Genomic DNA, 21,353 nt, shown 5'->3' on the forward strand with positions numbered 1-21,353 from the left:
GGGCTTTCCTCTGTTGTGGCCTCTCCCGTTGTGGAGCACAGGCTCCGGACGCGCAGGCTCAGCGGCCATGGCTCACGGGCCCAGCCGCTCTGCGGCATGTGGGATCCTCCCAGACCGGGGCGCGAAACTGGTTCCCCTGCATCGGCAGGCGGACGCGCAACCACTGCGCCACCAGGGAAGCCCGTGCTTTTGCTTTTTTTTTTTTTTTTTTTTCATGTTACTTCTTGATATTAAGTTTGAACAAGTGAGAACAACTGGAAACAACCCACATGTCTATCAACAGGTGACTGGATAAACAATGGAATACTATTTCTGTACTATTTTTAAAATAAATTTATTTTATTTATTTTATTTTTGGCTGTGTTGGGTGATAGAACTGTGGCAGTCAGTCTTAGAACTTGACCAAGCTTCTAAGCTTTTGGTCAGCCTTAGAACTTGACCAAACTGTGGTCACTTAAACTAGATGTCAGGTGTTGGGCTGCGTGGGATTTGCTGGTATTATCTAAGAAGCCTCTCAGCATCGGTCCTTTTCTTGCAAATTCCTTAGTTTTTCCTATCAGCTTGACCCAGCCCAGCTTGGATGAAATGCTAATTTATAAAGTGTATTATTGGATTTGAGAAGGAACAGGGGCAAAAGATAGGAAGCTAGGTAGGAGGAAGTGCCAGCACAGCAGCTTTGGGCTTATTCATCATTTTGCAACAAAGACTTTTAAAGCACCTACTAGGTGGAACCTTGGCAGAAATCATGCAAGAGTTGCATCACAATGATTTTACAAGAATTGAGATGGGGGTGTGGAGCAGCCAAAATGTAGTTCTGGAGAGACAAAGATGAATAAAATGCCTTTAAAGATTTCACAACATAGTGACAGGTAATTATTACACATCACCTCTAAGATGTCAAATGGGCACCTCAAACATGACATGTCCAAAACAGACATCTTGATCTTCCCCCTAAACCCATTTTTCTTTCTCCCAGACTTCTCTGTTTTAATAAGCAATACAACCACCCACCCCGTGCTCAAGCCAAGAATCTAGGACTCATCATCCTTTATTCCTTTCTATCCTGCTGATAGGATTCCAGTCTTTCAGCAAATCCTGTTGAATCTACCTACACAATATAGAAATACCATATCAACCCAATGATCTGCCCTGGTGTAAACCACCATCATTTCCACCTATACAGTCTCTTAACCTGTCTACCCTCACCTATTCTTGCACCTACTCTCCCAATCCCTTCTCCAAAAGCAGCCAGATTGGTCTTTTAAACATCAGACCATTACACCTGCCTGGTTAACACCTTTTGCTGGTTTTCCATTTCACTTAGAATAAAATCCAAACTCTGATCCATGCCTTTCAAGCCTCTATATTTATCTGGCCCCTGCATTTACATGGCCCTCATCTACTATTTTTCCCCTGGCTCACTCAGTTCCTGCCATGGCACCTCGGAGCTTCTGCAGTTAGTTGGTCCTTCTGCCTGTGTTGCTTCCGTGGATCTTGGTGTGGCCCTCCCTCACTTCTTTGAGAACTCATTCAAAATCGCACTCTCAGGCCTTCCTTCCCTGAGCAGCCTATCTAATGTAGCCCTGCCGCACCTCCCCCAACCCCATCACTGTCACCTTCCAATCCCTTACACTTCTTTTCGTTTCTTCTCAGCACTTATTTGTCTAATTGTGACCGCATTGTCTGTCTCTCCCACTAGGCTCTATGTTATGTACCATTAGTGCAGGAACTTGATTTTGTCCCCCATTCTATCGCACTGCCTGGAGCCTAGGAGGCATTCATTAAATGTTTGGTGAATGAATGATTAATGTTAAAACTGTAATTGTTTCATTGATTTACTCATTTGTTTCCCACATCGCCTCCACGTGAATGTAATCTTCGTGAAGACTGGGATCATGTCCATTTTGTTCACTACAATACCCCCAACCTTTGGACAGGGCTGTAAAAGTAACAAATGCAAAGCGATGTTAAAGGAAGGGGAGGGGCACTAAACTGACTGAAGTGGCTAAGGGAACCTCCACAGATAAAACGACCTCTAACCTGGAAAAGAAACAGGGTAGTAACTAAAAAGACGTATAAGGACTAGATTTCAAACAGAGGAAATCTCGCGAGGTGTTGGGCAGCCAAGATGGCTCTGCCACTTGCCGCCACACTTAACATGGCGACCGGGGAGCGTTCCAGGAGGAAATCACGCGAGAGTTGCATCACCGCTACAGTCTGTGAATTGAGCCGGGGGTGTGGAGCAGCCAAGATGGAGCCGGCGGTCGGCAGTCCCGGCCTGCTGATCATGAACAACAAGCAGCCCCAGCCGCCGCCACCTCCGCCGCCCGCAACGGCGCAGCCTCCAACTGGGGCACCGCGGACCGCCGGGAGCCTCCTTCCCGGGGGCAAAGCCCGAGAGTTCAACCGCAACCAGCGCAAAGACTCAGAGGTCAGGAGCTTCGGGGGGCGAAGCTAACACCAGGCAGGCGGCGGCGGGGGGTCCGGGCCCGGGGCCACTTTCGGGTCCAGGCTGGGTTTCCCAGAGATTCGGCAGGGGAGTTGTCATTTACAGCGAAAGGAGCAGGAAGCTAAGGGTGGCATTCCCCGAGGCCGGAGGCTTGAAGGCGGGGTCCCCGCCCGGAGCTTCGCAGACCGGGAGAACCTCCCCGAGCCGGTGTCAGCTCGTTCGCTCCTCTGCGGCCGGGGCTGTGAGCGCGACCTCCGGGTCCCAGCCCCTGGGGAATCCGCCCCCTGCCTCAGTTCAGGGCTGAAGAGTCAGTGGTCTGCGTGCGCTCCAGAGGGCGGGGCGGCTGCACCCCCAGACCCCCTAGTCATCTCCGGCTTCTGGTCGCGTGGGTTCCGCGGCGGACGGCGTGTGTGGGCAGGGAAGGGACTGGCGAGGGTTGGGAAGGCACCTGGAAGACGGACGGAGCTAACTAGCACTAATAGTGTACACTGTGCGCCTCGAGGTTGCGAGAGTAGGAGGGGGAGCAGTCCTGTTCACTCTGACCTTAGCCACTGCAGGTTCAGGCCACGGTTTGACAGTGCCCGGTGGTTGGTGTGCCCAGTGCGCCCGATGCTGAACTGTTAAAGATTAGAAATATATATTTAAACATGCGTTAGGGCTCAGCATCGCTCTTCTCTTGCTAGTGGGCTGTTCCTCCCATTCCGGAGACACAGTAGTCTGGAGCTGACTAGTCACCTCACCCCGAGTTAAAGAATTACTCCCACTGCCTCCGTCGTAGAATTCATGAATGAAGACACGCACGTTGCAGCGCTTTAGGGCTTCTTAATCACCATGTTCCCAGAGCACTAACTGTGAGGTTTTCTTCACCTGAGAGGACGCCGAGGATGATTAGCAGTCAGGTGCTCATTAATGAGACGGAATTCCTCATTGTCCAGACATAATGTACCAGGTCATACCAAAGAGTGATGATGCTATGTTTAGACATGTGAAATCCGTTCCTGTCAAGCTTTTGGTTTTTGTTGGCAAGAGCAAACCTCTGATAAAACATCAAAATTTGGCAAGTTCCAATCAGATACATTTTGACCTTGAAGTGAATTATTTGAAAAAGCAATGAAACTGACTTTTTAGTAGCCCTTGCATGGTGGCTTATTGCACATCAGTGGCGACTTCTTAATAATTTTTCAAGTATGGCGGATTATGAAAGTGGTAGGGGTGAATCCACTGTCATCATGAGAGGAGTCCTAATTTTTAAAATAGTTTAAAAGTTTCCTATGTGGCCATTAAATGCACTTGCTCTTTCTGCCCTTTAATTTCTATATAGACCCAACACGTGGAAGGTCAGTCAGAGAACACATTTAAGCTGAGAGCCCTGCCTAAATCTGTTTTCTTACAGATACTGATGTGGCTCTTTTTTGAGTCATGGCTGAAATCAGTAGGCTGGGAGCGTGAGGAATGCCTGCAGGACAGGGAGGCAGATATTTGATGAGAGTCCACTGTGTGCTACACAGTTTTGATTAGTCCTTAAAAACCTCCAAGATAGATTTTTGTCATCCTCATTCCATAAATGAAGAAACTGAAGCTCAGGAACTTATGAAAGTGTGCACACTGTTGCATCGAATAAGGAGTAGAGTGTTCTTCATGTTATTCACTGTTTGTGGGTATATCATTTTGTGGGTGGTCTTTGTCTTCCCAAGTAGATTGTAATTAAGTTCGAGGACTACCTTTTCTCTTCACCTCTTCTCTTTTCCCAGAACAAGGCTTCCAAGATGGTGTGTTCTCAGTACTCACCTATCCCCAGCAGTAAAAGGATTCTCTTTGTCATAGTCTCTCCTCTGTGAGGGAGGGAACCCATTTCTGTTCAGCCGCTGCCTTCTCTGTCAGTTCTCGCTGAAATTTGAGAGAATGGCAGGAAGGCTGAGGGTGTCAATACTCATTTTGTTCTGAGCTATTGATAGCCCACTAGCCAGAAAGAAATGAGGCTTCCAAAATCTTAGCACCATGTGGAATGGTCATTTCACTGCACAGAAAACATGGAAGCTTTAGTGTTCATTCATCCAACAAGTATTTATTTGAGTATAAGCTATTCAGTCAGTCAGTCATTCATGCCAAGTAGTGTGCTGGGCATTGTGGAATCATTGGTGAGCAAAATGGACAAAATTCCCACTCTCGGGAAACTTGGCAGTCTCATGGAGAGGCAGACACTAAACAGATACACATGTGCATATATGATTATGAATTATGATAAGTGCTGTGAAGGAGCAGTGCAAGGTGCTCTGAGAGGGCTTATTAAGGAGACCTGAACTTCCCAGGAGACAAAATACTGTGATACAACATCAGAAAAGTGGAGGCAAGGACATCCTGTAACACAACAGTATATCTCTGGAAGCATATGTGTTTGTTCCTTTGGAAAACACAGTGATCTTTTGCATAACTCTCCTTTTCTCAACAGGGCTATTCCGAGTCTCCAGACCTGGAGTTTGAGTATGCTGACACAGACAAGTGGGCTGCAGAGCTCTCAGGTAAAGCACAGGCCTTCCTATTATTTGGGGATGCTTTTTTTCCTTATTGGCCTTTAAAAAAATTAGGAGTGAGTGTCATTTTGGAGATCATTTTTCCCCCTACATAGTCCTAGTAGTGATGTGTATATGTAAAACATGTTAATTACTGGATTCAAGCCCGTTGTATCTCATAACTTGAGCTTGTCCTTTACTTTTATGAAGTGTCTCTGCATGATCAGCTTACTTGGCTGTGGCCCAATCCCAGTGTGGACATTGATGTTCCTTGGCCATATGCAATCCCCGACAGTGGTCTCTCTTAGAACAGGGGTCCTGAGGAGTGCCAGCAAGTGTGCCTGCATCTGTGCCCATCTGTCGCTGCCACTGCTGCTCACGTGTAATATCAAGTCAGCCTGAGCTGATTCTCATGCCTCCATAGCACAGGCCCTATTCTCAAGCCACTTGAGAGACACACTTTCACGGTGGCGGTCAGCCTCTGGCATGGCATGGTGGGGTTGACGCATGTCGAACTGGAAATGCCTGGCTTTATGCCTAACTGGCCTCTGGTTATTGGCTGCAAGGGAAGTCAGCATTCTCTCCTTTGTGCACATCAGAGCACTAAGACCCCGTTAGTAATTAGACGGCATAGTCCAGGAGTCACTGTGACTCAGGGACAGAGCTGGGCCTAGAAGCATACCTTCTCTGCTACATGTGACACCTGCTGTAGGACGTGGACATGGAGATGATGACACTTTGTTCTTGACAGAGCTTTATAGCTATACAGAAGGGCCAGAATTCCTGATGAATCGAAAATGCTTTGAGGAAGACTTCCGGATGCACGGTGAGATGATTTCCCCCACTTCTTGGCTCTTTCAACTTGCATTATGAGAGCTCTGCAGGGCTTCTCTTAGTCGTCTGAATGACTTAAGTCATCCTGGAGTGGCCTAAGAAACCTGCTGAACCTTGATTATTCAAGGCCAGATGTGACATTTAGGGTGGGCTTGCAGGTAACTCTGGTGGGGCCTTTTCAGAATGTGAGTATTGGGGGGAAAAAAACTTTATGTGATTAAAATTGCACCCAAAAAATCAGTGTTTCAGTCTGGAAATTCAAATTCATAGGGCAGCAGTGTGACCTCATCCCTTATATAGAGAGTAATTTATCTTTCTGAGTGTTCTGGTTCTGTGGCAGTCCTGAATTTGATGGGTTAACATGGTGTCTGTCCCACTGTGAGGATTTCTCTGGGCTCTAGTGTAAGTGGTCTCTTGCCCGGCAGTGACAGATAAGAAGTGGACTGAGCTGGACACCAACCAGCACCGCACCCACGCTATGAGGCTCCTGGACGGCTTGGAGGTCACTGCCAGGGAGAAGAGGCTGAAGGTGGCTCGAGCGATTCTCTACGTTGCCCAAGGTCTGAGTGGACACCCAGGGACCCCTGGCACCCACTTCAGTGATGCTGCCCAGATATGGACAGGGGCTCAGTGAGCTGTGCCCTGTGTTTGCAGGCACCTTCGGGGAGTGTAGCTCGGAGGCAGAGGTGCAGTCCTGGATGCGCTACAACATCTTTCTGCTCCTGGAGGTGGGCACGTTCAACGCTTTGGTGGAGCTTCTGAACATGGAAATAGAGTGAGTTCTTCTGAGGGGCTTAAGTAGGGAAAGGACGGTGGAGGGACAGAGCTTTCAGAACTGGTTTTGAGAGGGTTATATGCGCCACATGGGGTTCTGTTCTAACCAGCCAGGTTGAATAACGGGAGATGCTCACCCAAACGTTGAAGACCAGTGAGGGGCCTCGCAGCCCGCTAATACCAGAGAGCTCGCCAGACACTGCAGCTCCTGCCCAGGCCCACAGTGCCCCTCAGAAAAATAAAAAGCCTTCTCATTTTGAACCTTCAGACTCCATTGTGTTTGCACTGCAAGTTTCCCCTCGGTAGGAGGCCAGGCACAAGTCTGACACATGGGCTCAAACAAAGCCTGCTCTAGCCTGTGTCTCCACTAGTCCTTTGTTTGGTGGACAGGTCAGCTGCTGCTCATCTGAGGAAAACACCATCAATAATAAAAGCACTCATTGCGTGCTTATATGTCCCAGGCATTGTTCTAAGGACACTGCATGTACTAATTCATGTTAATGAATTAGCTGCTATTACCATCCCCATTTTGCAGATGAGGAAACTATGGCACCGAGAAGTTGAGTGCCCAAGGGCACATAACTAGTAAGTGTTAGAGCCGAGATTCAAACCTTGGCAGTCTGGTCTTGGGCTTGAGTCCTTACCCACTGGGTCCTGTGGGTGCTTCTGCAATCTAAGTGCATAGCATAGGGTTTTATCCCCCTGTTGGGCGGCACTTGTCGGGGGAGCCACTTCTCTTCCTTCCTGGGAGAAGGCACTGACTCTCACATCTCTCCTGCAGCAACAGTGCCGCCTGCAGCAGTGCGGTGAGGAAGCCGGCCATCTCCCTGGCTGATAGCACGGACCTGAGGTGAGGCGAGCAGCAAGCCCGGACTCCCTGAGCTCTAGCTGGAGAACGAGGGCAGGGCAGGGCAGGGCATGGGCGGGCACCTTTGGGTTTCCTTGCTGTGTGTGCTCACCCTCTAATTTGCAGGCGTGATGGACTCAGTGTGATCAGTAGGCCCTGCTGAGGGCTCTCCCTAGGTGGGGCCCTGGGTTGAGACTCCCAACGGAAATCCGGGGTGAAGATGCTTAACAGAGCCACAGTGAAATGTGGCCTCCTGCCCACACTGCTGCTGGGAAGCTCGGTGGAGTGGCATTTTGTATTTGGACAAAGCACATGAGGTGGCTCCTCCTGCTTCTACTTTTCCGTGCACAGCTTGGTGCCTGTCTGTGTGGGCTTAGTCCTGACAACTTCATGACGTTTCCTGGCTGTGCCGGAAGTAATAGCAACTGCTAAACAACAAGATCACCTTCCCATTTTTATAAGGATTAGAATCTGACTCTTTTTGTGAGTTTGGAAGTTTTCAGATTAGATATCGGTGGTGTTCCTCACTGTAGTTACGGTCCCTGGCCATCGCCCTGCTTGCTCCTGATTTCCCCTCCGTCATGGTAAACACTTCATTGCTCTCACCTTGATCATCCACTGCTTTGTCTGATCCAACACGGGCTTCCATAGCTCACACCTGCCTCTGTGTTTTTCTCATTCCGGGAAGCTCAGGCTAGTAAATGCTTTTGGCCATTCTTGTTCGTATCCATCCATTCAGCAGCCACTTATTAAGCACCTGCTTTGAGCAAGCACTTTGCTAGAAACGGAAGACGATCTGGTCCCAACCTTAGCACCAGAGACAGAGAAGGAAGCACCGCAAGGTGCTCTGTGGGACTCTTGAGTTTTTAGTTTTTTCTACATTACAGCCCTCCCTGCTAGCCAGCCTTGGTGCGCAGGCCTTTCTCGTGTCGTGTGGGATGTGAGGAAGCCAGGGGTGCTCCCTTGACCCCCCCATCCTGCTTCATTATAGCTGGCTCTTGTCGCCAGGGTCTTGCTAAACATCATGTACCTGATTGTGGAGACCGTTCACCAGGAATGTGAGGGTGATAAGGCCGAATGGAGGACAATGCGACAGACCTTCAGGGCTGAGCTGGGTAGGACTCTGGGGATCCTGGCTCGAGGCCCTGCCTGGGAATTGAGGCTGGAGGGCTTTGGGAGGGTCCTGTTCCTGCCTGTGGTCCTGATACCTTTGTGTACCCCAGGTTCCCCTCTGTACAACAGCGAGCCATTTGCCATCATGCTATTTGGGATGGTGACCAAATTTTGCAGCGGCCATGCCCCTCACTTCCCCATGAAGAAGGTTCTCTTGCTGCTCTGGAAGACAGTATTGGTGAGTGCGTCCTTGAAGGAGAATTCCCGTGCTAGGGGACAGGGCAGGAGAGAGAGTTTTCACTGTATATCCTTTTGAATATTATATGAATATATAACTGCTTTGGTTAAAAAAAAAATTCTGAAAGAAGATTCCTGAAAGGCGATGACAAAAGAAGTGTCACTCTGGCCTCACTGCAGCCAAAGAGGACTTGGCCTTTGAATCAGAATAGATTGTTGGCTCCCTGGTTCTTGGAAGCTGTTTTCTGCAGTCATAGGACACGTCTCTCCAGGCAAGCTGCTCTTGAACCTGGAGTTTGCAAAGTGATTTGAGGCAAAATTAGAGCTGGTATAATTGGGGCCCCCTCAGTCAGATGTCACTTGAAAGAAGAAAGAGTGAGTCCTGTGCTTACATTTTCCTCAGGGTATGGTGTGAAAGCTGGCTCTTCTTCTAGCTAGTGAAGGGGTGGGTCCAGGAGAGTGGGCTGGCCAGCACCCTTGGCTTGGGAGCCATTGTCAGCAGCCAGGCTCAGGCCAAACCAGGAGCCCTTCCCTCCAGGAGGAACGACCTGGGAAGACAGCGGAGCTGGAGTCTGGACTCCTGCTCTTCCTGGGACTCACCTTCCCCTCTTTCAGAATGGGCCAGCTCTGCGGAGCCAGGGCTCAGTGAGGTTAGGCCTCTTTAGAGTGCTCTACGCATTTGATCTTGGCCAGATAAGCCTGTTGATTCCCCACGAAGCCTCACTGAAGCCAGAGAGGAAAGCTGAATTGCTCAGAAACAGTGAAACTAAGCAGCCTAAAACTGCTGAACACTGCTGAGGTTTTGCTTCTAGGGGGATGTTTAGATGAAGGTGGGGTTTTTTTTGTTTGTTTTTTAATTTGAACATCCAACAGTGTATTCCCAATTTGACTTTGAAAGACTGGCATGTACAGCTTTTGAAGCATTTGAGTCTCACCTACTTTTCTAGGAACTTGAAGGGTTAAGCTCTTCAGATGGCCTTTGTCTCACTTGAGGAGTCTGTTGTACACACAGAGCTAGGTATGCCTCTGCACTAGGCTCAGTCAGCCTGCGCATCTCCACTCCTTGCCCCCTTTGCTCCTCTCCCATGCTGATGTCGCTCGTTTCTCCTGGGGGTGCATTCAGTCCCTTGTTCAGAGGTTGTGTGGGTCTCTGTAAAGATACGGGTCATAGTGTCACAGATGCCTTTGAGCTTGACACAGACAGGCACCCGCTTACGGACATGTTGTCCCGGCTCTGCGCCTGTCTGTGACACAGTGCACACTGGGCGGCTTTGAGGAGCTGCAGAGCATGAAGGCCGAGAAGCGTGCCATCCTGGGCCTCCCCCCGCTCCCCGAGGACAGCATCAAAGTCATCCGCAACATGAGGGCCGCCTCTCCCCCAGCCTCTGCCTCTGACCTGATCGAGCAGCAGCAGAAACGGGGCCGTCGGGAGCACAAGGTGAGGGTGACAAGGTCCCTACGACTCCTGAGAGTTCTTAAGGTGCACAGGTGCAGTGGCATAGTCACTGGATGAGCCGAAGGTTGTTGAAGTGCCCTCTGATCAGCAAGTCAGAATGAATGCCTTTAGGGAAGGGACACTGTGTCCCCAGCCCAGGGCCCAGTTTATAGTGGGCACTCAGAATGTGGCACTTTTGAGGGACTTGGGCAAGGACTGATTTGTCACTTGGGCCCAACCTTGACTTCCTCTCAGGTTTTTCTACTGCTCCTGGCTCTCTTACTACCGCCTTTCCGTGTGATCACTTCTTTAGCCTCCCTGCCACTTTTTATCTAGTTGGTCAGTTGGCTCTTGTCTGCTCTCCTGTCCCTCTGCTCTCAGGCTCTGATAAAGCAGGACAACTTGGATGCCTTCAACGAGCGGGATCCCTACAAGGCTGATGACTCTCGAGAGGAGGAAGAGGAGAATGATGACGACAACAGTCTGGAGGGGGAGACGTTCCCCCTTGAGCGGGATGAGGTGATGCCTCCCCCACTGCAGCACCCCCAGACTGACAGGCTTACCTGCCCAAAGGGGCTGCCCTGGGCTCCCAAGGTCAGGTGAGTCTCAGACCTTTGCAACACTCTTTGCTCCTGAAACCAGTGTTGTCACATCCCCACGCCTGGCACCAGGCCTGAGTTGTCACCTGAGGTCCTGTGTAGGGCCATGCTGGCCTTGGCTCTGCGATGAGCCTCTCTTAAAGTGCCCAGTGCTGGCCCTGGGGGTGTCAGGGTGCTGGCCTTGCACAGAGAGGCCCTTATATGGCTCTTGAGTCAGTAACATGGGTTAGCTCTTGGTTGGACATGATACTAGTGAAAGGGAATGGGAAAAAATTAAAACAAGGACATTTAAGTGAACCCATCTCCACCTACCCTGGGGTTGTATATGATTTTTGACAGAAAATTATAGATTAAGGAAGAATTTCTTTAGAACCATAATTAAGATGTTTGAGGGGCTTCCCTGGTGGCGCAGCGGTTGCGCGTCCGCCTGCCGATGCAGGGGAACTGGGTTCGCGCCCCGGTCTGGGAGGATCCCACATGCCGCGGAGCGGCTGGGCCCGTGAGCCATGGCCGCTGAGCCTGCGCGTCCGGAGCCTGTGCTCCGCAACGGGCGAGGCCACAGCAGAGGGAGGCCCGCATACCACAAAAAAAAAAAAAAAAGATGTTTGAGATATATGTGCGTGAATCTGGATGTCAAGGTTCCTGGATGTATATAAATGGTATCTGTTTGAAAGGGCACCAACTTAAGAAATAGATGAACATGTGAAAAGATATAGGGGTCATTTTCTTGATCCAGGTTAAAGCCCCAGTTTTCAGTGATCTGTGATGGGAATACAAAACAAGTCATCAGAAAATGCAAGCTAGCCTGATTGTCTGAGACAGGACAGTATGACTCATATGAAAAAATCAGTAGCTTACAGCTCTAATTGTAAAAATTGTGAATATCTGAGAAATTCTGTTGTGACAAACTTGTTATTAATACCTGAATAAAGTATGCTTTTAGGTTTGATGTATCACCTTAATTTTATGAATAAACTAGTTACACATAATACATTTTTAGATTATTGATCCAACAGCATTATGAAGGACCTTACAATAGTCTGAAGATTTCAGTTCTTTGTTTTTTTCTTTTCTTTTTTCCAAAAAGAAAAAGAATTGTGGGAGACTTTTTCTTTTGGCGTCACAGTTTCTGGACATTCTGTGTTTTATTAACCATGATGCCTTGAGATAACATTTAAGAAAGCTGCAGTCTTTTCCTTTGGCAGAGAGAAAGACATCGAGGTGTTCCTCGAGTCCAGCCGCAGCAAGTTCATAGGTTACACTCTGGGCAGGTGAGTGTGATCCGAGTTCCTTTTGAAGAAAGGTAGTGGGGTCACCCTCCCAGCCTTTGGTGTTTGGGGACCCAGGCCTAACACAGGGCCTTTGTTATTCTCCAGTGACACGAACACAGTGGTGGGGCTGCCCAGGCCAATCCACGAAAGCATCAAGACTCTGAAGCAGGTAGGTGGCTTTGGGTGAGCTTTTGGCCTAGGTTGGTCCCAAGTGAGTAAAGTGAGACCAGCCCTTTGGGAGAAGCCTTTTTAGACTTCTGTCTGCCTGAAGGAACTGGGGGTGGAGGAATAGGTGGACAGTGACAGCATCCTTTAAAACAGTTTTTCATGCGTTTTACTTTTGTTGAGCACTTACTGGGGGTTCATGAAAGATTATATTACCTGACAGTTGGAGTTTTAAGGGGCTTAGTAAATGGCCTGCCTTTTCCTTGCCCAAGTTCCAAGGCAGTTGAGTTAGGGGAGTAGGCAGAGGGAGATTGACATGCCAGCTTTATCGCCCATGGAGTGATTGGAGAATGAGGCATGAGAACACAACAACAATAGGTGTCCGGATACCTCACTTCCAGAGTTAGGCAGACTCGTCTACCCAGACCAGGCAGTGCTAGAACCCTGCTGAGCCTGGTCAAGGAGCAGAAGAGTTTACAGGCTTTTCTTTTTTTCTGAAGAGAGAAGAGAACGAGGGGCTGAGACTGTCCTGTTCCTCCTCCCATACTTGCCAGTCCGGGAGGGGAGGAGTGAGTGTGGGGGGAGGGGCAGGGAGGGACCAGGAGTGCTCTGTGCACTCGTGTCCCTCCACCTGGGAGGAAGCAGCACGAGTGGGGAAGAGGTGTGGCCCCTAATAGCATGTCTGGAATGTAAATGTTTATATGTTTTTGAAATACATTTTTGAAATTTGTAGTACCAAGTGGGCTTCATGCAGGGGCTTTTTGAGCATTTGAGTACTTGATTCTGAGTACTTGGGTGCTTGATTCTGCTTTTGTTTTCCTCCTGTCATTGTCACTACCTGAAAACCCCCTTTTCTCCTTTAATTTGCTTTTTTTCTGATCTATAGTGTGCTTTTTTACACTGGTTTTAAGAGGTAGGTGCCCACTTAGAAAAATATTTCAGGTTTGGGATTTTACTTTGGGATCTGTATGGTGACTTAGCGCTCTTTGAGAAGATGGTGTTTGAAGAAAATTGTGTGGGGTCTTTGCCAGGTGTGGGCATTTGGCCAGAGAATGAGGGGTGTTTTCCCCAGCGTCTCTTTCCCTCTCTCTCCAGCACAAGTACACGTCGATTGCAGAGGTCCAGGCACAGATGGAGGAGGAGTACCTTCGCTCTCCTCTCTCAGGGGTGAGTTGGAGGCCTTCCTCAGTCTGTAGGATCCCAGCTGTTCCCAGCACTGTGCTGGGCCTAGACCGCAAAATGCCCCAGGCCTGCCCTCAATAAAGCTCCCAGTCTGGCTCCTGCTGCAGGGCTGGCGAGTGTCAGGTACAGGGCTTAAGAGCACAGACTCTGGGCCAGCCACCTTCCTCTGAATCCTGGCTCCGCCATTTAGTGGGTGGCGACCTAGGCAAGGTACTGGCTCTCCTGCTTTGTTTCCTAGCCTGTTAAATGGGAATGACAATAGTACCTTCTCCATAGAGTTGTAGTAAGGATTAAATGTGTTTTTACAAGTAAAGTGTCTGGCATGTTGTATTATTCAAGGTTTGCTATCATTATCATCATTTACATCCATACTTACAGATTCTCCTCCAGCCAGCCAGCAGGCTGGCTCTGGAGAGCATCATCAGGACCGGGCTTTGTATTTGTACCCATTGTACCCATTTTGTTGAAAGGGAGAAGAGGAAGTCGAGCAAGTCCCTGCAGAAACCCTCTACCAAGGCTTGCTCCCCAGCCTGCCACAGTACATGGTGAGTGCACGTCTCCTGAGTGCTCTACCTGCCATGGGGTCCCCTCCCGACAACACTGGCCTTGAGAGCATATGCCCGCCAGTGTCCTTTAACCCCTCCTTCTGCTGCCTGGGCACCTCCAGAAGAACCACCTCTCAGGGCCTAGTGCTGCCCCTGGCCCCTCTCATCCATGCCGTCTGAACAGTCTGCTCCTCCCCAGATTGCGCTGCTGAAGATCCTGCTGGCCGCAGCTCCCACCTCAAAGGCCAAAACGGACTCAATCAACATCCTAGCAGATGTCCTGCCTGAGGAGATGCCGTGAGTATCAAGTCTTGAGTATTGAGTGTGTATGGTTCCTATGAATGGAGCAGGTCAGGGGCAGAAGGGTAGAGGGGAACGGGGAAGTGTTTGCCTTTTGGTCCCACTGTTTGCTAGGTTGTTTGCTGTTGTCATTCTTTGTTTTTGTTGTTGCTGCTGCTGTTGTTGTTTTGGCTCAACTTCTCTGCAGATTAAGTTTAGGGTATTCCTGGCTCAGAAGAAAGAAGACGTACTGGGTGAAATATTTAGTTTTACTGCTTGGGGAGGTGGCTTAATCTGGTTGGCCTGGATCCTAGTGTAGACTCTGCCACTGAGTGAATATCTGAGTGAACTGGTGAAAGTCACTTCCTCCTCTGTAAAATGAATCGGACTGTGTTTGACATTTCCCCAAAGGCTCCCTTGAAAGCTATGTGATTGGGACATCCAGGACGTACAGTTTTAGCTTCTGGACAAAAATCAGCCAACAGCTGGACCTGAGCTGGGTGTAGATTCTTTCCTATTTGCCAGTGAACTGGCATGCAGAATATTTTTGAATGTCTCAGGGTGATAGTAAAATCCTTAGGGGTTCTTCCTCCCTGGGGCACTGACCTCATCTTTTTGATGTGAGAGTACAATCCAAGATCACTTTGTGCTTTGAGAAGGACCTGGGCACTTGATCTCCTGCCTGCCTACCAGTGCCACCCAGCTCTGAGGCCAGTTCCCTGGTGGGTGGGCCCCTTGCATCTGGTGGTGACAGCCAAGTGAGGGAGGAGGCAGGGTTGGCTAACACCAAAGGGAATGTCATGGAGCACCAGGCCATCCTGATGGTCCTTGGGAAAAGGACTCCACAGTCAAATATTGTTCTCCTCTTATAAAGATTTATAGTGAGAGCTCCTCCTAAATTTGCGAGAAACTGATTTAAGTAAATGCTTCCTAAATTTATCTGACTCCAAAACCCCTTTTCCCCATAATATGAAACATCTCAATATACTGGTATTCCACAGAACACACTCTGAGGAACACAAGTTCCTCAGAACTTCTGGTGGCAGAAGCTTAGGGGAGATCTCGAGATGAGAAGTTCATTTTTGGAGGAAAAGCAAAGAAATAGGCTAAGAATGTGTTTGGGGCATCACAAGGAAGAAATCAATTGTGCTGAGCTAGATTGCTTGGAAGGTGGGTGGGTGGAGCTGGGCCTAACCTCTGAGATGTCCGTAGGGTGGGGGTGAGGTGGGAGCTTTGCCCAGAGAAGGCTCAGGAATCCCATCTCTCCTGGGACCACCAGAGAGGAGGGGGCTGCACCTGCTAGGGGCCCACCCGGGTGATTGTGCTTCTAGCACCACAGTGTTGCAGAGCATGAAGCTGGGAGTGGATGTGAACCGCCACAAAGAGGTCATTGTTAAGGCCATTTCCGCGGTCCTGCTGCTGCTGCTCAAGCACTTTAAGTTGAACCACGTCTACCAGGTACCTGCAGCCCCTTCCTTCTGTCCACTGGGCCAGGGCCTCAGGCAGTGTTGCTCCTCTGGCCCCGAAGAACAGAGGCCTTGGCCTTCAAACCTCCTTGAGCTCTGCCTGAATGTTCTAAGACACAGTCCTCCAACCAAGGCCTTTTATCACTGGAGGAAGGAGGGTGAGGTCCTACGGGGCATGCTTATAATCTTCCCTGTTGCTTGCAGTTTGAGTACATGGCACAGCACCTGGTGTTTGCCAACTGCATCCCTTTGATCCTGAAATTCTTCAATCAAAACATTATGTCTTACATCACTGCCAAGAACAGGTGATAAGGACCAGGGATCAGGACGGGGTGGGTATGGCCAGATGGCAAGGCTCCCAGCTGGCCTCTCCCGCTGAGCCCGTTCAGCACCCACAAGCCAGTGCTCTGCCAGGCATCGGGACCCAAAGATGAATGAGACATGGTCCCTGCCTATAGAGAACGCCAGTTTGTCAAACCTGAGTCTAGCTAGTCTAGTGACAGGTGACTCAGTCTGTCTTTGCCTGGATGGGAGGGTTCTCATCCTGGGCTCCAATACTGCCCTCACTGCCCTTCTGTGCCATTTTTTTTGAGGAGACTGGCTGGGCGCTTGCTCTCAAAGGAGTTTGGCCCCGTGCACTGTAACGTCTTGTCCCCACCCCATCACCTGGCACCAGCTGTACTTGACATTGACGGCTCATCAGTGTGATACACCACAAGCGGAGCTGTTATCCAGACACAGTCTCCAGTGGGGGCTTGGCATAAATTAATTGCCTTGAGAAGTCTGCCCCCCGCTCCAGATTTATTGCGGTGAGGGACAGTGTGCTCTCTCCACCCCTTACAAGATTACGAGCTTGTCTCTGGCTTCAGAGGGATCTTACAAGTTCACTTGTAGCAGGTATTTCCCCGTCTTAGAGCTGGGGAAACTGGGGTGGTGCGGACAAGGTCGATCACTGCTTCTGCTCCCACAAGAGAGGGAGGGAGGCCAGGAGCCAGCGGCTGCTCCTCCAGACCGCAGCCCTTGCTCAGGGCGGGTGCCTGGGCTTTCTTGCCCTGTGCAGCATCTCTGTCCTAGACTACCCTCAGTGCGTGGTGCATGAGCTGCCAGAGCTGACTGCCGAGAGTCTGGTGAGTAGCTAGCTTCTTCCCCGGCGGTCCCTTTGGTGTGAGGGTTGTGGTGGAGAGCCTGCCTCCCCCTCACAGGGGTAGAGGTTCTTCACAGGTGCGGTCACTGTTGAGTGCCTGGCTTTTGAAGCACTGTAATTGCATAGAAGAGCTGAGGGGCAGACCTTGCAGAGTGGGAAGATTTGGATTTAGGGCTTATTTCAGAAGTGTGGTCTTCAGGTGCTGCCAACCCAGAGCTCACCTGGTTGAGTTGTTTCTCTCCCCACACTGGAACTCTCTGGGGCCGCAGCTCTGAGGGAGCCTGGGTGCCCCAGGTAGTGGGGACCGAGGCCACAGCCCCCAATATCATGCTCCATGTTTCCTGCGGGAAAATTCTAGGGAGCACCCCTTACCCTCTGCCAGCTTCTGGGATGGAGGTCCCCCTGGGCTGAGGGGAGGAGAGGGTTCCTGGTACACTTGTGGAGAGACTGAGCAGTGCTGACGTCACAGATGGAAGGGCCTTGGAAACTGCAGAGCACCTGCAGCTGTGCAGGAGATGATTGTTCCTGGGTTTTCCCTGTAGGAAGCAGGTGACAATAACCAGTTTTGCTGGAGGAACCTCTTTTCTTGTATTAATCTGCTTCGGATCTTGAACAAGCTGACAAAATGGAAGCATTCGAGGACGATGGTGAGTCAGCGCAGTCAGCAGGCATGAATCTTGGCGCTCAAAGCAGCGTGCCACCCGCTGTCTGGTCCCCTTCACGTTGGAGGGCAGGGGTCCCCAGGGTGGGCTTGCTGCTGCAGCTGCATCCTTCTCACCTAACTTTCCTATAGCCACATCCTTGCATTTTAAGGGCTGATCTCTGGTGCCTTGATGAGTTGAACTGGAAGCTGGAAGAGACTCAGTCATGTGCTGAAACAAATCTACATATATAGAAGGAATTTTCTGTATCCTCTTAATCTCCACTGGTTCTCCACCAAGGTTCTGAGAGTCTCCTTAACCCTGAGTCTATGGATACCTTTGGGGTGGGGAGGTCCATGAATCCTCTGAAATTGTGTATGTGTGCATGTACGGATATTTCTGGTGAAGGAATTCATAGCTTTCTTCAGATTCCAGAATGACCCATAATTAGGATGACCAACCATCCAGCTTTGCCTGGGACTCACCTGGTTTTAGCAGTGGAAGTGTCCCAAGTCCCAGGGAACCCTTCAGTCTGGGGAAAACTGCAACAGTTGGTCACCCTGCCCCTAACCCCAGAAGGGATGGCAGCATGGTGGTGGTGCAGGCATTTATTTCTGCCCTCAACGTGGGCCTCCCTTGTAACCCTTCCCAGATGCTGGTGGTGTTCAAGTCAGCCCCCATTTTGAAGCGGGCCCTGAAGGTGAAACAGGCCATGATGCAGCTCTATGTGCTGAAGCTGCTCAAGGTGCAGACCAAGTATCTGGGGAGGCAGTGGCGAAAGAGCAACATGAAGACGATGTCTGCCATCTACCAGAAGGTGCGGCATCGGCTGAACGACGACTGGGCTTACGGCAATGGTGAGGCTCCCCACGAGGCGAGGCGGGGCGGGGGTGGAGGGGTGCGGGGAGGTGACAGCTTTCCCTCTAAGCTTCCCTCTGAGTAACCTGGAAGAGCCCAGCTCCTGCTTCTGTAGCATCAGGATGGGAGCCCTGGGAAGGACTTGGAGAAGCTGCCAGGCTTGGCATCTGTGATCATACCCATTCCTCTCTGTGCCTCCCCTTTCCTTTTCCAGAAATTGTCACAAGACTTTCTCTGTCCTCTCGTCCTCTCTCCCCCCTGCAGCTGCCGTGGTTCTGGTCACTGAAATTCTCACAGCTCCTGATGGATTCCCTGCCAGTTCCTTTCTCTCCATCAGTGCCTCAGACTTTGCTCTAGTGATCTTTTTAAAATACAGATCCAGTGGTGGTACCTCCCTGAGTAAAATCCTTCATTGGCTTCTGATTTCCCTAAGAATTAGTGCCAAACTCTTAACGTATTTAAGGCCCACACTTTGTCCCTCCCTGTCCTCATCTAATCTGTTCCAGCTTCCCCTCAGTCCAGCTTCCATCACACCTAGGGCTCTGGGCGCAGTCAGTGCACATTGGCCATGCTTTCCCCCAGTTTTGCACTCTCTCCCGGCAGGGTACCTCCCCGTACCCCCTAATTGTTCTATATCTGCATGTATTCCTCCCCTCCCCACCTTGGCCTCCCTGGCAGAGTGGGTCTTCCCGGTGTCCCCTGAGCATGCTACCGCACCCTTACAATTCCTGGCCACAGCACCAGGACCATATGGCTGCACTTGCACTCCCAACACCCTGAATTTGTGCAGAGCCAAGGTGGCCCACAGCACCTGGTCGGGGAATTGAGAGAACAAGCAAATGAGGGGATCTTCAGGTTCCTGCCTCTGATTCCAGAGAGCCAGGGACAGCGTGACTTTGAGAGAAGCATGTTGTACCCCTGGCTTTCCCTCACTGGATCCACATAAACTGCAGTATAGCCTCTTTCTCTGTAGCTCTGGCTTTTCGCCTTTGACCTGACTTACCTGTATGTCTAGGAAAGAAGTCCTGTCAATTTTCCCAAGGATGGGGCTTGGAGGTTTCCTGCTCCTGGTTGACAGTCAACATTCCAAGTCCAGGCCGGTGTGGCCCTAAGCTGCAGTGAACTCCAGGGGAGCTGCCACAAGGGCTTGGCTCCTAACCGTGGCTTCCTGCTTTGTCCTAGATCTTGATGCCCGGCCTTGGGACTTCCAGGCAGAGGAATGTGCCCTCCGTGCCAACATCGAGCGCTTCAATGCCCGGCGGTACGACCGGGTCCACAGCAACCCCGACTTCCTGCCTGTGGACAACTGCCTGCAAAGTGTCCTGGGCCAGCGGGTGGACCTCCCTGAGGACTTCCAGATGAACTACGACCTCTGGTTGGAAAGGGAGGTCTTCTCCAAGCCCATTTCCTGGGAAGAGCTGCTGCAGTGAGGCTCCTGGGCAAGAGACTGAAAATGAAAGAAGGGGTGATCTCCAGGTACCCCAGGGGCTGTCCTGTTTCCTTGCTGCAGTGCTCCCATCCCCCTCCAGGTGGCAGCACAGCCCCACTGTGCCCTTCCCAGCCAGCGCTGGGCTGGCTGGGGAGTCTGCATCTGACCTCTCATTGATTCCCAGTGTCCTGCTCGGGAGTGGTCGCCTCTCTGCTTGGGATCCTCTCTTCCTTCACTCCTCCTCGCCCTCCTCTCTTGGACATAGTTGGTTGCAGCTCATTTGTCATTCCACCCAAGGCTGGGAAAGACTGGGATGGGCTGGGAACCTGCTGCATCTGAATTTCAGGGGTCATGCTGACTCTTCCTGAGACACACAAATCCTTGGCATGTCGGCTTGCCAAAGAGGAGGGCTTAGGATTAGAGCCAGGCCAGAAAGTCAGAATCTTGGTTTTGCTTTGGGGGGTTTCTGATGTCATTCCAGCCTCTTGCGAAGTTTCATCCAGAAGCAATTGCAGAGGCTCCTGCAGCTGCCTCAGCAGTTTGGTTTTGGATGGGGTTGGGACAGGAAGAGAGGCTTCCCTGAACCAGAGGTGCCATTTTTTTTTTCTTGGTGTGCAAGGGTCTGTAAATATATATGAATCTGCGTGTGTTCTCGTGTCATGTTGGGGTTTTTAATGTGTTTGTGTATTCTGTTTACATTAAAAGGAAGCAAAAACAATGCCCATTGCCTTGTCTGCAGGAAATATGGCCCCTGAATATCTCCTCCAGGTCCAGAAAGAGAGTTTTCTTGCCAGCATTGATAGGTCACCCCCTTGTCCCTGCCAAGCTGCCCACCTTTCTCATCTGAGGGGGAAGGGGAGGGGGAGTTGGCACTTATCCCAAGTGTTCTTTCCTCACATCAGTCTGGTTTTGCTCCAGGGCTCCCAGCCCCAGGGCTCTGGGTTGCTGGAGCTGTAAGTTGTCTGCGCCCCTGGGTTAGAGGTATTACAGTAGGCGCCCCAGGTTTCTCTGGATCACACCCCTGAGCTGGACTCAGCCAAACCAATTTCAGTATTAGGGAGGGAGGGGCCAGGTCAGAGAGGGGGGTCGACTATGCTGGACCCTCACTGGGGCAGATGGGAACTGAGAGGAAACTTAAGTGCCCAGAGCCTGGGGAAGCAGACCATCAGGAGTCCTGGGAAAGGGAGTGTCGGGAGGCCCAGGAGCCCGCGTGGCTGAGGGAGAAGCAAAGAACACCTTTGTGGTCGGTGTCAGTTTGAGGCTTCCGGAGCCTGCATCTGGCTTTCAGATCCCTGGGCATGTCTGCCTCCACCTTGCTCCATCTTGAGGCTCTGCTTCTGAGGATATTACATTCTGATGCTGAGAAAAGGAGTGTTTCCTTTTAGGAATTGCTGAAAGTTCCCTTATCTTACTTGTAGGCCACCCATAGGGGGTTTTAAGTCTCCAAGGGGTCTTGACTAATAAAAGAAACGTATTCTGGGGGAAGTCTCCCCTTTGTTGGCTCTTCCGTTCAGTACGTGTCCACTGACCCTCAGTCCAGGCCCTGAGCTGGGCTTCTAGGATAGGCCTTTATGC

General features: G+C 50.6%; 1 protein-coding gene across 2 annotated transcripts; it reads left to right on the forward strand.

Annotated features, from left to right (window-relative positions):
* Nucleotides 1-2,245: 2,245 nt before the first annotated feature.
* STRIP1 (striatin interacting protein 1) lies at nucleotides 2,246-20,496 on the forward strand. Of its 2 annotated transcripts, XM_028486312.2 has the most exons (22): nucleotides 2,246-2,431; nucleotides 4,899-4,968; nucleotides 5,711-5,785; nucleotides 6,219-6,353; nucleotides 6,448-6,568; nucleotides 7,349-7,417; nucleotides 8,423-8,529; nucleotides 8,638-8,765; nucleotides 10,020-10,202; nucleotides 10,581-10,798; nucleotides 12,004-12,069; nucleotides 12,175-12,238; nucleotides 12,735-12,803; nucleotides 13,330-13,401; nucleotides 13,887-13,961; nucleotides 14,161-14,258; nucleotides 15,572-15,698; nucleotides 15,911-16,011; nucleotides 16,767-16,833; nucleotides 17,393-17,497; nucleotides 18,144-18,348; nucleotides 19,532-20,496. In XM_028486312.2, the coding sequence occupies exons 1-22, from the start codon at nucleotides 2,252-2,254 to the stop codon at nucleotides 19,777-19,779; spliced, it is 2,583 nt and encodes an 860-aa protein (XP_028342113.1). In that variant the 5' UTR covers nucleotides 2,246-2,251; the 3' UTR covers nucleotides 19,780-20,496. The 2 variants fall into 2 exon arrangements, with proteins under 2 accessions (XP_028342113.1, XP_007106546.1); XM_007106484.4 differs by lacking the exon at nucleotides 12,735-12,803.
* Nucleotides 20,497-21,353: the final 857 nt, after the last annotated feature.

Source organism: Physeter macrocephalus, unplaced genomic scaffold (assembly GCF_002837175.3).
Source record: "Physeter macrocephalus isolate SW-GA unplaced genomic scaffold, ASM283717v5 random_798, whole genome shotgun sequence".
Taxonomy (NCBI): domain Eukaryota; kingdom Metazoa; phylum Chordata; class Mammalia; order Artiodactyla; family Physeteridae; genus Physeter; species Physeter macrocephalus.

Coding starts and splice junctions, on each gene's coding strand:
- STRIP1 (XM_028486312.2), top strand. CDS start 2,252: ATGGAGCCGGCGGTCGGCAGTCCCGGCCTGCTGATCATGAACAACAAG. Junction 12,804..13,329: donor GCCAGTCCGGGAGGGGAGGA/GTGAGTGTGGGG, acceptor CTCTCTCTCCAG/CACAAGTACACGTCGATTGC. Junction 13,962..14,160: donor CCAGCCTGCCACAGTACATG/GTGAGTGCACGT, acceptor GCTCCTCCCCAG/ATTGCGCTGCTGAAGATCCT.